We start from the raw sequence: 13986 nt of genomic DNA, 5'->3' as shown, positions 1-13986 counted from the left end.
TAAATCTCCAAAGAATCCCACCAATTTGTCTCTTGGATATGGTACTAGTTTTAGTAGTTTGTTTTTCCTCTTCTCTCGTCTTAGGCCCAGTCGCTACGTGGAGGCCAATTTCAAGTCTATGCTTTTCTCACAAGCAACCATATTCCTAATTTGGCTCCAATTATGAAAAAGATGGCTGTTAGTGGACCCTGATCACGGTGTCCTCCGAGGTAGAAAGTGGGTGCAGGACTGGTGGCGGCCCACACTGTTGGCCTTCCTGAGCTTTCCCTTGTGGGAAAGAGCCAGATAGAGGCCTGGGTGAGACAGAGAGGAGTAGGTGGTGTAGTGATTCTCCTCCAGGTTCTCCTTCAACAGACAGTCGTCAGAAAACTGCTCCTGGAAAAGACAGTCAGGAAGACATTTAATATTATTTGATTAGTTTTTGGTTTCTTTATGCAGCCCTGTACTTAGTGTTTAGTGAGGAAAGTCTATCATAAATTCACACTTATATAACACAGTTTGACCCATGTCTAAAGTGCACACTTTTTCTCTCAACACGCATACACAAGATATTTAAACCATGCTGTATTACTGGTGTGAGCTGTGCAGAGGGACACATACCACTCCATATGCCAGTCCTTCTTTGCTCATACAGAGGTACAAGCCACTCTTGACTCCTCTGATTCCCACCACTCCATGTTTCATAGCAAACACCTTCAGCCAACCTTGAGGAGATGGAGAAATGCAGGGTAAAGTAATGCATAAAGGCTTGGATGTATTTTCACATAAAAACTGGGTCTAAAATATTGGCCATATCTCAAGTAAAAAACAAACAAAAATACTGCCAACCAATGAATATACAGAATGTAAACAATGCAGGTTTCTGAAAATCAAAACATTAAGACATGAACAGGATGAGGGGGTCATATGTGTGGACTGAACTCACAGTACTCAGTGGGTTTGTGGATGCCTCCCACTGAGCCACTGGGCAGAATCTGGAGATGGTAGCCAATCCCAACACGGCAGTAGAGAAGCTGCTGTTTGACTCCTTCTCTTATTGGATGAGGACTAGAACCTGCATTACAGAGATGATTGGTTATTTGGAATAGATGACACTTTGACAAGTAGTTGTCCTACCGGAAGGTTTTCTCCCGGAGGAAATACCGAAAACAGATTGATTCTCTTCTGACAAAGTCTGCATTTCTTGTCATGTAATAAATACAGAAAATAATATGAGCGCATCTTGCAGTGTTGTTGCAAAAAATATTTCTGAAGGAATTCCCATCAGTTCTCAAACTGCGCAAAAGATTAGGATAGGATTTTTTCAGATCTATCTTTATATAACACTCAGATGCCATGTTATTGTAATCATTCCTCTTGTTCATACTGGATCAAAAGAGAGTCCTGGTTCTGTGCAAAAATGTTCTGAAGTCCAGCTTAAGCTAATTTGGCTAAATCAGACTGCTAACAACTCGTATTAGCTTCAGCTGAACTTTAGAATGAGTTTTAACATAGAATGAGGACAGTGGAGGCCATTATACAGGTGAGGAATGAAACATTGAATGTACATGTGAGGTGCGAGTACTGTATTAAGACAGACTTGAATAAATGTGACTTGAATAACTTGACTTGAATAACTGTCCTTTAAGATTTCAGTCTTGGTTGATTCAGTGACACCTGTGGTTACTGGTGGTAATGGCAAGTGCATTTAACATGCAGCAAACATGCTTCGAGCAGCTGCTCTGTCAAACAAACCATGGGCTAGAAGACTAAAAAAAAAAGACAGCCAACAACTGAATTACGACTGAATGTTGTCTTTCCGCATCACATTCAGTGTGCGCATACATCATTTCCGCTAAATCCTTTTGCCTTGGTATGCAATAGACAATTAGAAAACAATTTATTTATTTTTTTTACAGCAGACATTTTGATTTAAGCCGGAGGAGCACAGGTGTAAGTAATAAGATTAACAATGGTTCTGTTCTATTTGAGTGTCCCAGTAAGCCATGACAGTGTGTGTGTGTGTGTGTGTGTGTGTGTGTACACTTTGGCAATTTAATCTGCCCCTAAATATCATTATGATCTAGCTAGTCAACTAGTCACATTTTTGTGTTTTGGCCAGTAAAAATGTGTTATGTTCAGTGTAAACAAGTATAAATAAATAGAAAATAATTAGGTTGTTAAAAATAAAATAAATAGGTTGCAGTGTACTTCGCTGACATGTGTAAGAGATGAAATATAGTAACACAAGAAGGTTAAGGGGCAAAAATAAGATTTAGCTGTGTGAATAATAATTTGTTTATTTTATGTGAAAGATCTGCTTTTTTCATAGATTGTTATTCATTTTTGTGTAAACCTTTATTTTCCTTAACATTATCATTTCCCCTCTTTAATTAATAAAGTTGCGTTAGTTTGGGGGCATAGTTGTATTGTGATTTGTGTTACATATTAAGATAACCATAATGAAGCCATAGAAATAAGGGAGGGAATTGCATTCAAAAATAGGAAATAAATAGGGATAACGTTCTAACTAAACTAGGGAATTAATATTACAAACTCAGGGTGCTATCATATATATATATAAAAATAAAATTATTATTATTATTGTTTAATGTCAAGTCAATCCTTAAAAGGTCCAGTGTGTAACATTTAGGAGGAGCTATTGGGAGAAATGGAATATTATAAGTATGTTTTCATTAATGTATAATCACCTGAAAATAAGAATCGTTGTGTTTTTAATTATCTTAGAGTAGCCGTTTTTATCTACAGAGGGCCTTCCATGTAGCCCAGAACGGACAAACCAAGCACTGGCTCTAGAAACGGCCTTCCATGTATCCATCCGGCCAGCCAACGTAGTTTCTCTTACATGCTTGGAATGGGAGGATGAGACGAGCGGTATTCAAATGGTTGCAAACTGCAACTTCACCGCTAGATGCCACTAAATCCTGCATACTGGACATTTAAGTAAGCATTTGGTAGGACTGTTTGTGCAATATCCAAGTTTAATCATTATTAACTACAGTGACGTTTTTGTCTTCGACATTTCTCCTCAACACCATGTTTTCATACCACATAACACTGTCTAGTGATGTAACAATGGGTGGTGTAGATTTTGGCAACTTGAAACAAAGAAAAGAACAAAACATTTGGGGTAAATACCTTTTATGTAAATCAAGAGAACTTCTGTTTCCATTCTGGGAGCAAAGTAAAACTTTTTTTTTTTTTTTTTTTTTTTTTTTTAAGTTTCCCAGGTGCTCGCTCACCTTTTCCTTTTAGCAGGGTGTCCCTCATGTGCAGCTTCCATAGGCCTTGGAGGCGAGAGCCGTGGTCCTCCAGTGAAACCACTGGTTCTTGTTTCTTTGCTCCCACCAGTTGATCACACACACTGCAAACCAGGAACAGCGGGAAGCCAGGCAGCAGCAGCAAGAAAACATTCATAGTGAAACACATCAGACACCTGCCAGCAGACCAAGCAATGATATCCTACAAACAGTCATGCCATGACGAAGGGCCACAGTCATGGGTACAGTGATTGTGTCTGTCAAGCAGGTCCAGGTTAGGCCTCCTCTTCCTCTTCTTCTGTTGAGCTCCACTGCCTTCTCTGCTCATCCCCTCTACACACACTTCCTGCTTTTATCTTAACGCCTCTTTCTACACTGAAGCACTGACTGACAGGGACACAGTGAGATACTGAACTGTACACTATCATTATCAGTGACATATCAGTAATCCTGCAACAACAGCCTTAACACACGTGATGTTCTCAGAAGCTGCTGCAGAAAGCAGCCTGTTGTATTTTCACTGACACAACTTCTCCACCTGTTGTAACTGATCTAGTCAGTTACTTCAACCACTTAAGGATGGGGGAAAAGTACAGTCAGGTAAACTTTGACACTTTACTGTTTGGGTGTAGCCTGCGTACATGAACATGTTTTTATATCGCCCAATCAGGCCTCTGACGGGCGAGAGACATGCAAACTGTCTGTTCAGTATCACAATCACTGAGATTGGAGAGTGAGCTAAGCTGATAAAGGGAGCAGGAAAATATTTAGAGGCAGAAAAACACACTCATAATACACACGTACAAATACGTTAAAGGACCTTGTGGAAGGTAACCTCAACTTTGTCACGTTTTGGTTATTTGAAATTTTACAGTATTTTCCAGCCTGACAAATACACTACATGGCCAAAGGTATGTGGACACTTGAACACTGAACTCATATGTGATAGTTGAACATGTCATGTCAAAACCATGTCCATTAATCAACTGCTATAACAGCCTCCACTTTTCTGGTTTCAGGCTTTCCACCAGATGTTGGAACCTGGCTGCAGTGATTTGCTCCCATTCAGCAAAGAGCATTAGTGAGGTTCAACACTGATGTTGGGTGATAAGGTATGGCTCAGTCAGAGCTCCAGTTCCCAAAGGTGTTGGATGGGGTTGAGGTCACTATGTGCAGGCCAGTCAAGTTCTTCCACACCAAACTTGGAAAACCATTTCTTTATGGACCTGGCTTTGTGCACGGGGGATACTGTCATGTTGATACAGGAAAGGGTCACATACCTTTGTCTATATAATGTGTTTATGGTGTAAATAGGGTGATGTAGGTTACATGATGACACACTAACAGGTTAAAAATTAAGTAATGCTGTCCAAAAAACAAAACAGATGTTGAGATTGACTGTAGAAAACAAAGTAGTTGATCTTTAAATCTCATCACAAGATTGTTCTGGGGCTTTTATATAGACTTCTATTTAATACCAGACCAAGTAAGGAACTGAAATATAAGAATGTGTTTTATTGCTCATGAATTCAACATTTTCATTTGTATGAGGAAACATGTAATTTCTTCTTTAAAGTTACATGGAAAATTACAAATGGAAATTTGAACATCTACAATTCCATGACAACAGGGCAAATGCATCTGTTAAACTCCACTGATTTTACACATCAAAGTGTGTTTCCAGATGTTGGGGAATACTACTGCATATGTGAAAAAAATGTATTAAGCCTTTTGTGTCTCCAGAGGTAGCTGTGTGAAGTCTGATAAATCGCCTCAAGCGACGTCACTTGAGTCAGCGTCAGCTGAAGACTACAAGTTTGAAAATGAAAAAAAATCTGGGGATGTGGAGTTGAAAGAAGTGAGCTTACAGACATCTGTAGCCCACTCCTCATATCTGCTTGAGGCTAGCAGCTCGAGGCTATATTAGCCACTACTAGCATAACACACCCGAATCTCCAACCCAATTATCGGCAGTTGAGTTGTATTAAGGGTAATGTAGGTGCCAGATTTTGATGAGGAAGAAGAATGTGTAGAATAAAGAAAGGCAACATCGCTGATTCTACTGCATCAATTTTTATCCTTTTTTCTTAAACCGTCCATTGTGAGTCTGACAATGTTATAGGAGTGCAATGCTAAATATGTGGAGTACTCTTCTCTTTTAAGGAAGATTGTATGATACGATTGAAAGCTACAGAGCAGCAACTAAATGGACCTCGTGGTGAGATTGTTTTGTCAATAGAAGTTGCTGGTTGTAGTTTACAAGCTTTTCTTTTTCATTTGTCACTGCATCACTTAATGTTCCCACTGTAGCCCAGGTGTTAAGTAAAAAAAATATGTTTAAGCTGTTGTTCACCCTGCTGGGTTAATCACCATCTGATTCAACACATTTGTGAAATAAATCCTGAAATATATCCTGGGATATGCCCGTTGATTTGAGTTAGTGAGTACAATTTTATCAAATTCTTTGTCTGGTATACACTTTCCAGGATTTCTCAGGACTGGTGGGAATCTTGGTTGCTGTGTTAGAACAGATGTTTATTTGGCAGGAGATTTGAAGTGCTTTGCTGATACGCAGGAGATGTGACAATACTCTGGTGACTTCTGATAGTACGCCGTTTTCAATCAGCACATGGTGTCTGACAAAACATCCTATCTGAGATGAGTAACAGCAACAGCATTTAGATCGTTAATAGAAAGATTCTTTTATTCATTAAATACTGGTTGTACATGGTCATCGGATGGTGACAGATGCAAATCTAAGACATGAGGCGAATTCAAACTTCAGAGGCACATCAGAACAGCGTCATTGGCAAAGAACTTTACATACAAAGAGCGACATTTAAAGCTGCACAGGGAAACTTCACACTTCAGTATGTTACAATGAAATTTAAGGACTAGTTCATAAAAAATCCTATAACATAACATCAGCAAACAACATGTTCAGGCACTTTGAAATTGTTTTTGTCATCTCTTTTAGCATCTCTGTTGCAGCACCACTTTATGATCAACATGATGTAATTTTTTTTATTTTTTTTTTACAACTATTGCAGCTGTCTAGTACAGCTTTAAATGTGTAGAGTAAATGTCCAATTATGATTATATTTGATGTCTAAGCTACCTGTTTGTACAGTCCCAAAGTGCAAAATTTGTCAGATATTAAACACACATTGTCATGATTTATAGGTTTGTTTCGGGGCTTCTACATATTGTTCATTTTGAAATTCAACACTTTTCTTTGAGAGGAATTGACTGACTGACCAGATGTTAAGAAACTGGTTGGTAATTTGCGATCAATGTGGTTGTTAGTGGGGCTGTAATCACACCACAGGAAGGTTATGCCAAAATATGTGAAACACTAATGCGCTTCTTTTGACTTGAACAATTTCTGTTTTTGTCAGCTGGATTTGGCACATGTGAAGAGCACAGTGTAAATGTAATGTCGACTCTTCTCACAGGGTTTTAGATGCAAGTCACAAGTGTTGGTTTACAACTGTATTAGAAGAATGATGAAACAAAGTGTGGAATGTTAAAAGAAAAACTCCATACAGGTACAGTTAATCAGTGATCAGTTTAGCTCATATAGATTACATATTTCATTTACATCAAAAAACAAATAGTTTACCAACAGTCATACCAGGGCTAAGAGGCTCCTTTAGCTCTCAGCTTAGACAGCAGCATCTCGTTCTTCCGACACTCCTGGTGACAAACCCCCCCCAAAACATTTCATCAGCAGTCATACACGGGGTTTTATCTGAGGTCAACAAATTGATGATGCATTGTGATGTAATCATGATACATTTTTGTTGATATCTTCTAACCAATAAATTCTATGGTCACTTGACCAATACGCATATTTTCCACCAGTGGAGTTGGTTTCAACATTAAATTGCTGCTTACATGTTAATGCATCAATGATTCCAAGGGTCTGCAATAGAGTCGACCGATACATCGGCATGTCTGATATCGAGATTTTATCTTATCACATACATATCGATACTGATATATGTGTCAGCTGATAAGTGACAAGAACTTGCGGGACAGAAATGACAAAGATAGAAAGTTTGAGGTAGTTCAGAAAGAGTGTCCTCCAGAAAGCACGGACAAGTTGATTTTTACACTGTAAAATGTCCCCCTCAGTACACATCTTGATCCTAATGTTTGTTCATGTTATAAGTTTACGTTAAAAAAAGAATATTGGAAGATATACGGGCAAATATCGATATTGGTATAAAAAACAGCTTTGGTCTGGTTTTAAACTGCAATTAGGGGTGGGCGATATGGCCCTAAAATAATATCCCGATATTTCAGGGTAATTCTGCGATATTCGACAATATGACAGATAGATAGATGCCAGGGTGTATCTATCTCTCTCTCTATAGATATCTATTTAATCTCTCTCTATATATACACACACAAAAGCTCCTCACCATGCATGGAGGGTTCCATCCCAAATCCAGCAGCCTGAGACTGTACGCTAGCCATAAGGAAGGCGGCCGTGGACTAGTGAGTGTGAGAGCCACTATCCAGGATGAAACATCCAAGATCCACAAGTACATCAAAGATAAGGCCACAACAGATGACGTGCTCAGTGAATGTCTCAGGCAATGGGGAACAGAGGAAGAGGTGCTGGAGGAGGGACAATCATGGGAGGACAAACCCCTACATGGGATGTACCACCGGAACATAACTGAAGTGGCTGATATCAAGAAATCCTACCAATGGCTAGAGCGGGCCGGACTGAAGGACAGCACAGAGGCACTCATCATGGCTGCACAGGAGCAGTCCCTGAGCACCAGAGCAATAGAGGCCGAGATCTACCAAGGTGTAGGCTGTGCAAAGAGGCCCCTGAGACAATCCAGCACACAACTGCAGGATGTAAGATGCTGGCAGGAAAAGCATACATGGAGCGCCATAACCAAGTGGCTGGCATAGTGTACAGGAACATCTGCACGGAGTATGGACTGGAAACCCCGAGGTCAAAGTGGGAAACACCTCCAAAGGTGGTAGAGAATGACCGAGCCAAGATCCTGTGGGACTTCCAGATCCAGATTGACAGAATGGTAAAGGCGAACCAACCAGACATCGTGGTGGTGGACAAACACCAGAGGAAAGCCGGTGTGGTTGACGTGGCAATACCAAGTGATGGCAACATCAGGAAAAAGGAACATGAGAAACTAGAGAAATACCAAGGGCTGAGAGAAGAGCTGGAGAAGGCTTGGAAGGCGAAGGCAACAGTGGTGCCCGTGGTCATCGGAGCACTCGAGGCAGTGACCCCCAAACTGGAGGAGTGGCTACAGCAGATCCCTGGAAGAACACCAGACATCTCGGTCCAGAAAAGTGCAGTACTAGGAACAGCAAAGATACTGCGCAGAACCCTCAAGCTCCCAGGCCTCTGGTAGAGGACCCGAGCTCAAAGGATGAGACCACCCGCGGAGGGTGAAGGATGAAGTTTTTTTATACATACATACATACATACATACACACACACAGTGGTGTGTAAAAGTGTTTGCCCCCTTCCTGATTTCTTTTTTTTTTTTCATGTTTGTCACACTTAAATGTTTCAGATCAAACAAATTTAAATATTCGTCAAAGATAACACAAGTAAACACAAAATGCAGTTTTTAAATTAAGGTTGTTATTATTAAGAGAAAACAAAATCCAAACCTACATGGCCCTGTGTGAAAAAGTGATTGCCCCCTAAACCTAATAACTGGTTGGGCCACCCTTAGCAGCAACAACTGCAATCAGATGTTTGCGATAACTTGCAATGAGTCTTTTACAGCGCTGTGGAGGAATTTTGGCCCACTCATCTTTGCAGAATTGTTGTAATTCAGCCACATTGGAGGGTTTTCGAGCATGAACTGCCTTTTTAAGGTCATGCCACAGCATCTCAATAGGATTCAGGTTAGGACTTTGACTAGGCCACTCCAAAGTCTTCATTTTGTTCTTCAGCAATTCAGAGGTGGACTTGCTGGTGTGTTTTGGATCATTGTCCTGCTGCAGAACCCAAGTTCGCTTCAGCTTGAGGTCATGAACAGATGGCCGGACATTCTCCTTCAGGAGTTTTTGGTAGACAGCAGAATTCATGGTTCCATTTATCACAGCAAGTCTTCCAGGTCCTGAAGCAGCAAAACAGCCCCAGACCATCACACTACCACCACCATATTTCACTATTGGTATGATGTTCTTTTTATGAAATGCGCTGTTACTTTTACGCCGGATGTAATGGGACACACACCATCCAAATGTTCAACTTTTGTCTCGTCAGTAGAGTATTTTCCCAAAAGTCTTGGGGATCATCAAGATGTTTTCTGGCAAAAATGAGACGAGCCTTAATGTTCTTTTTGCTCAGCAGTAGTTTTCGTCTTGGAACTCTGCCATGCAGGCCATTTTTGCCTAGTCTCTTTCTTATGGTGAAGTCATGAACACTGACCTTAACTGAGGCAGGTGAGGCCTACAGTTCTTTGGATGTTGTTGTGGGGTCTTTTGTGACCTCTTGGATGAGTTGTCGCTGCGCTCTTGGGGTAATTTTGGTCAACTTCACTTTGTCAGGCAGGTCCTATTTAAGTGATTTCTTGATTGAGAACAGGTGTGGCAGTAATCAGGCCTGGGTGTGGCTAGAGAAATTGAACTCAGGTGTGATAAACCACAGTTATGTTTTAGCAAGGGGGGCAATCACTATTTCACACAGGGCCATGTAGGTTTGGATTTTGTTTTCTCTTAACAATAACAACCTTCATTTAAAAACTGCATTTTGTGTTTACTTGTGTTATCTTTGACTAGTATTTAAATTTGTTTGATGATCTCAAACATTTAAGTGTGACAAACATGCAAAAAAATAAGAAATTAGAAAGGGGGCAAACACTTTTGCAGATGGATTAGATAGATTAGATATCTCTTATTTCACCATTTTAAATTCTATTTAATCCTCCACCTTATTTTAGTGTTTACTCACAAACTACTTTAATCTGCTCACCTTGTTTTTGCCTTCAGTTCTCTTTTCCCCACACACACACACACACCGGCTTACCCTGCCTCCCTGTATGTGTTGACTTTCTTCGTCAGCAGTATGCTTTAGTATGTTTTATGAAGTCGCCCCAAAAAACACAACTCACCTTTTGGACTTTTTCACCCGTGAGTCCATCAGCAAAATGATCGACACCAACGTGGTACCGAATTACATCGGCACCAACAAGTGCACTTGCAAGCTTTTACTAAACAACGGCATGGGTTTCTCTGCAGAACATGTACGATTGTCAGTAGACCGCAAGGGTAGAGCGAGGGGAGATTGTCCACTAGTTAATCAATCGCGGATGACGCCGTTAATGTACCTGGTCTATGTTTGGGAAACACTGCTTGATGTTTTGTAACTGGTAAATGTATAGCGCCTTTCTAGTCTTCCGACCACTCAAAGTGCTTCACACTACATATCACATTCACCCCATTCACACACATTCATACACTGATGGCAGATGCTAACTGCTCATCGGTTCAAGGAAATTAACTCAGTGTCTTGCCCAAGAACACTTCGACATGTGGGCTGGGGGAAGCCGATTGAACCGCTGACCTTCCGATTGGTGGTCGACCCACTCTACCACTAAGCCACGCACAAACTACTTCCACTACTGAAGTAGCTCCCATTTGGAACCAACTCCTCCACCGCAGAGCTGGTAGCAATGTTACTTTCACTTTCAGCCATGCTTGTTGTTGTTGTGCATAACAGTACGACATCATTACGTCAACAAGTCGCAATGTTGCCATTATCACGATATGATTTTTTTAATCATATTAAAAATTATACTGGTATTATCGTGAACTATATGATATGGCACACCCCTACTGCAGATATTTGTGTAGCGCAACTCTGGTTGTCACATTCATCACATAAATATGGAGTAATTTTATACTGACACTGCAAATTATTATTATCATTTGGTCTCCAAACAGTTGATACATAGTATCCAGTTTATTAGGTACATCTAGCTAAAACTAATGTAGTCTAATACAACAGTCCTGCAATAAATCCTACCTTATAGTGTTATAAGGTTATAATGTTTTTGCTGAAACTGTTTCAGAGAGGTGTTGATTAAACTTTATGATCATTTTGGAGGATGTAGTTTGCGTTACTGTGTTGAGGTGTTTCAATACTTTGTCCCCCATTTATATCAATGAGGGTACCGAGTGGTCAGAAGACTAGAAAGGCGCTATACAAGTACAGTCCATTTACCTATTACCTTTAGTTCATCCATAACTAATAAAGCACAAGTTGATACATTGTTTTTCTCACCTCTTTAAAGTCCTTAACAGTTTTGAAGTAAAGCCTCTGCTTGTCGAGCAGCTCCAGGTACTCATCGTTCAGCTGATCTCTCCTCATTTTGTTCTCCTGTTTCTTCTTCTCCATCTAGAAAAGCAGACGTGCAGGAAGCAGGTGTCACACACATGGCAACTTGTGTTGAAAGACTTGGCCCCTGGATAATTTCGCTTTATTATGCTGCGACACCTGTCTCATCGTCTGACTGCTTGTGTTTCTTGCTTCATTCTCTTCAGCAATGTCGCCATGTTCCCAGATCGCAACAATTAACTTGGTGAGTGCAGTGTCTTTCATAACCATAGAAATAATAGCCAATTTTATGAAAATAAAACCCAAGTTGTACAAAGCAGAATTATCCTTTAAGAGAGTTATACCTTGATGCGACTCTGTTTGATTCCCTCCACTATTTGCTCCATCTGTCTGAGGAACTGCTCCTTGGCTGTTGAAGACGACATGGCCCTGGACAACAGTACAGCAGTTTAGAGCTTATTCACTGAACAAAACTAAGAGACACACTGACAGACCATACAGGTGACAGGAAAACAAACTTGTAGTCTCTACTATACTATCACATAAAATATATCAGTGTTTTATTTTACAAACATACAACAGGCAAGTGTATTATACTTACTGTTGGAAGTTGTCGTGAATGGAATTCAGCAGATTCACCTACAGAAATTAAAGCACATTTCTTTCTCATTATTATTAAGAACATATATTTGTCTGCTGGTGGCTTTCACCATTTATTTGTTTAATGTGTCAACTATATCAATACTCCAACTGGACAGAGTTGCTAAAATTACAGACAAATCTAAATTCAAAGCCAAATTCTACCAGACCCTGGCATTATATTGGCAATTAGTTCCTGTGTTGCTAACAACTGAGTGCTGTGGTTACTTACCTCCTTCTCCAGATAAACCTTCTTGTCGTCTAATGTGTTATACAGAGTGAAGAACTGCTTGGTCTCTTTGTGTGTTGCAGCAACTGAAAGGCACAAGATTTAATGTCTTTGTGTGAGACATTTAGTGTCATCCATTTATGGTTTGAGAATGGCACATAAAATGTTTTCTGAGCACAAACCCTGGTTAGACCAGATATTGAGGAGGAACCCACCTTGGCTGTAGAGTTCAATGAATCTCTTCTGATACTGGGTCAGCTCGGCCCGGCTCGGCACCTCATCAATTTTCCTCTGCAGGATGGCAATCTCACGGTTCCTCCGAGCCTGAACAGAGTAAAGAAAAGTCCTGAGTAATTCAGCTCAAAGAAGAGAGCATTTCAAATGCCCAAAGCTCATAGAATTCTCTCATCCTTGCAACTGAATCATAAATTGGAGTTCTACTGGTTTTCATTGTTTTCACATTTCATGTGTCACACAATAGTTATGGAGGATATTTTTGGTCATAATTACAAATTTGAAAGTCCAAATTGTTAAAAAATTGTTAATTATTTATTAACAAAAACAAAAGATTATGTATGTAAATGAGGAGGCGTGGCCCAAAGGCTGGAGGGAGGGTTTGAAACGGCTGGGGCGCAGAGGCACCTTATGGACAGCAGGGGGAGCTGACTGCTAAAGAGCACACTGCAATGAAAACGGAGAAAGTAGAGTGAGCAGGGTCGGAGGGAGGACTATTATTTATAAGGCAAAGGTTTCAACTTCATGAAAGTGTTCTAACATTTCCGTCTATGTGCCCTCACATACAAAGTCACCAGTGAAAGAAGCGTTAACAACTTCACTGCAATTCCCTATCTATCTGAAAGCGAGAAAGCAGCGGACAGTGCAGCAGATAAGAGGCTAACAGTAGCGAATAGCTATATTTGCTTTTATTTGCTGGCATGCATGGCTAATGTTATGTTGATACCATAGCCACTTGCAAACCATAAACAGGCAGTGTCAAGTTACTTAGAGAGCATTATGCTCTGAGAAAGAAAATTGTCTTCCTGCACTATTGTCATATGGCTCTGCCAGTGTTACGCAAGTAACTAACATTAATCACAGCAGGTTTTAGTTGACTGTTCATGGTTAGCTTACTTAAACTTTGTTTCATATTGTGAGCATTGATAAAGAATGGTAGATTCACTAGCAAGGCCCACCCATGTACTTCTTCGGTCTGTTGCTGCGTTGTGGGGAAGCTTCAGTGGGGAATCCGCTGTAGCACCCAGGCACGACAGACCCCCAAAAGCCTCCAGTTACTTGAGACAAGATTGAGCGGGTCTGAGATCTTTGAGATCTGAACAAATGTAGCAGTGATATGCTTGAGAGGACCATCAGCCAATGATTTGCATTATGTGCTCGGGGGATTCCATTGTGGGAGCCGTAGTGGCAGCTATAATTCTGAAGTTGTGTCCAGAGTACTGGATGGGAGAAATGCTGGACAAGGAGAGAATGTGGCGGAAGAGCTGGTGGAACCAGAATCG

The 13986-nt window shown here is 40.5% G+C and overlaps 2 protein-coding genes across 3 annotated transcripts in view; both read right to left on the bottom strand.

The window, feature by feature from the left end:
- Positions 1-154: 154 nt before the first annotated feature.
- On the bottom strand, positions 155-5023 carry fgf9 (fibroblast growth factor 9). The gene is made up of 4 exons (XM_044215718.1): positions 3243-5023; positions 926-1054; positions 601-704; positions 155-375 (listed from the first exon to the last, which is right to left on the bottom strand). Exons 1-4 carry the CDS (start codon positions 3427-3429, stop codon positions 193-195), a joined length of 603 nt encoding a protein of 200 aa, XP_044071653.1. The 5' UTR covers positions 3430-5023; the 3' UTR covers positions 155-192.
- A 914-nt stretch (positions 5024-5937) lies between these two features.
- Positions 5938-13986, bottom strand: part of ccdc93 (coiled-coil domain containing 93) — a 35379-nt gene continuing 27330 nt past the window's right edge. Inside the window, exons 18-24 of one of the 2 annotated variants that reach the window (XM_044215709.1) lie at positions 12685-12793; positions 12473-12555; positions 12203-12240; positions 11946-12030; positions 11548-11661; positions 6895-6956; positions 5938-6750 (exon numbers count right to left, since the gene is read on the bottom strand). In XM_044215709.1, coding sequence (XP_044071644.1) covers positions 6900-6956; positions 11548-11661; positions 11946-12030; positions 12203-12240; positions 12473-12555; positions 12685-12793 — 486 coding nt within the window. In that variant the 3' untranslated portion in view covers positions 5938-6750; positions 6895-6899. Of the gene's footprint in view, positions 6957-11547; positions 11662-11945; positions 12031-12202; positions 12241-12472; positions 12556-12684; positions 12794-13986 lie in introns of both variants that reach the window. The other variant, XM_044215708.1, reaches the window with a different exon arrangement.

Source organism: Siniperca chuatsi, linkage group LG12, assembly GCF_020085105.1.
Source record: "Siniperca chuatsi isolate FFG_IHB_CAS linkage group LG12, ASM2008510v1, whole genome shotgun sequence".
Classification (NCBI taxonomy): domain Eukaryota; kingdom Metazoa; phylum Chordata; class Actinopteri; order Centrarchiformes; family Sinipercidae; genus Siniperca; species Siniperca chuatsi.
The sequence above is the reverse complement of the archived record's forward strand: the minus strand, read 5'-3'. Positions and strand labels throughout refer to the sequence as shown.

Excerpts from the sequence above, each read along its gene's own strand:
- fgf9 (XM_044215718.1), bottom strand. The coding sequence starts at position 3,429 with ATGTGTTTCACTATGAATGTTTTCTTGCTGCTGCTGCCTGGCTTCCCG. Across the intron at positions 1,055-3,242 it reads CACCCTGCTAAAAGGAAAAG|GTTCTAGTCCTCATCCAATA; the intron begins GTGAGCGAGCAC and ends TCTGTAATGCAG. Across the intron at positions 376-600 it reads AAGGACTGGCATATGGAGTG|GAGCAGTTTTCTGACGACTG; the intron begins GTATGTGTCCCT and ends TGTCTTTTCCAG.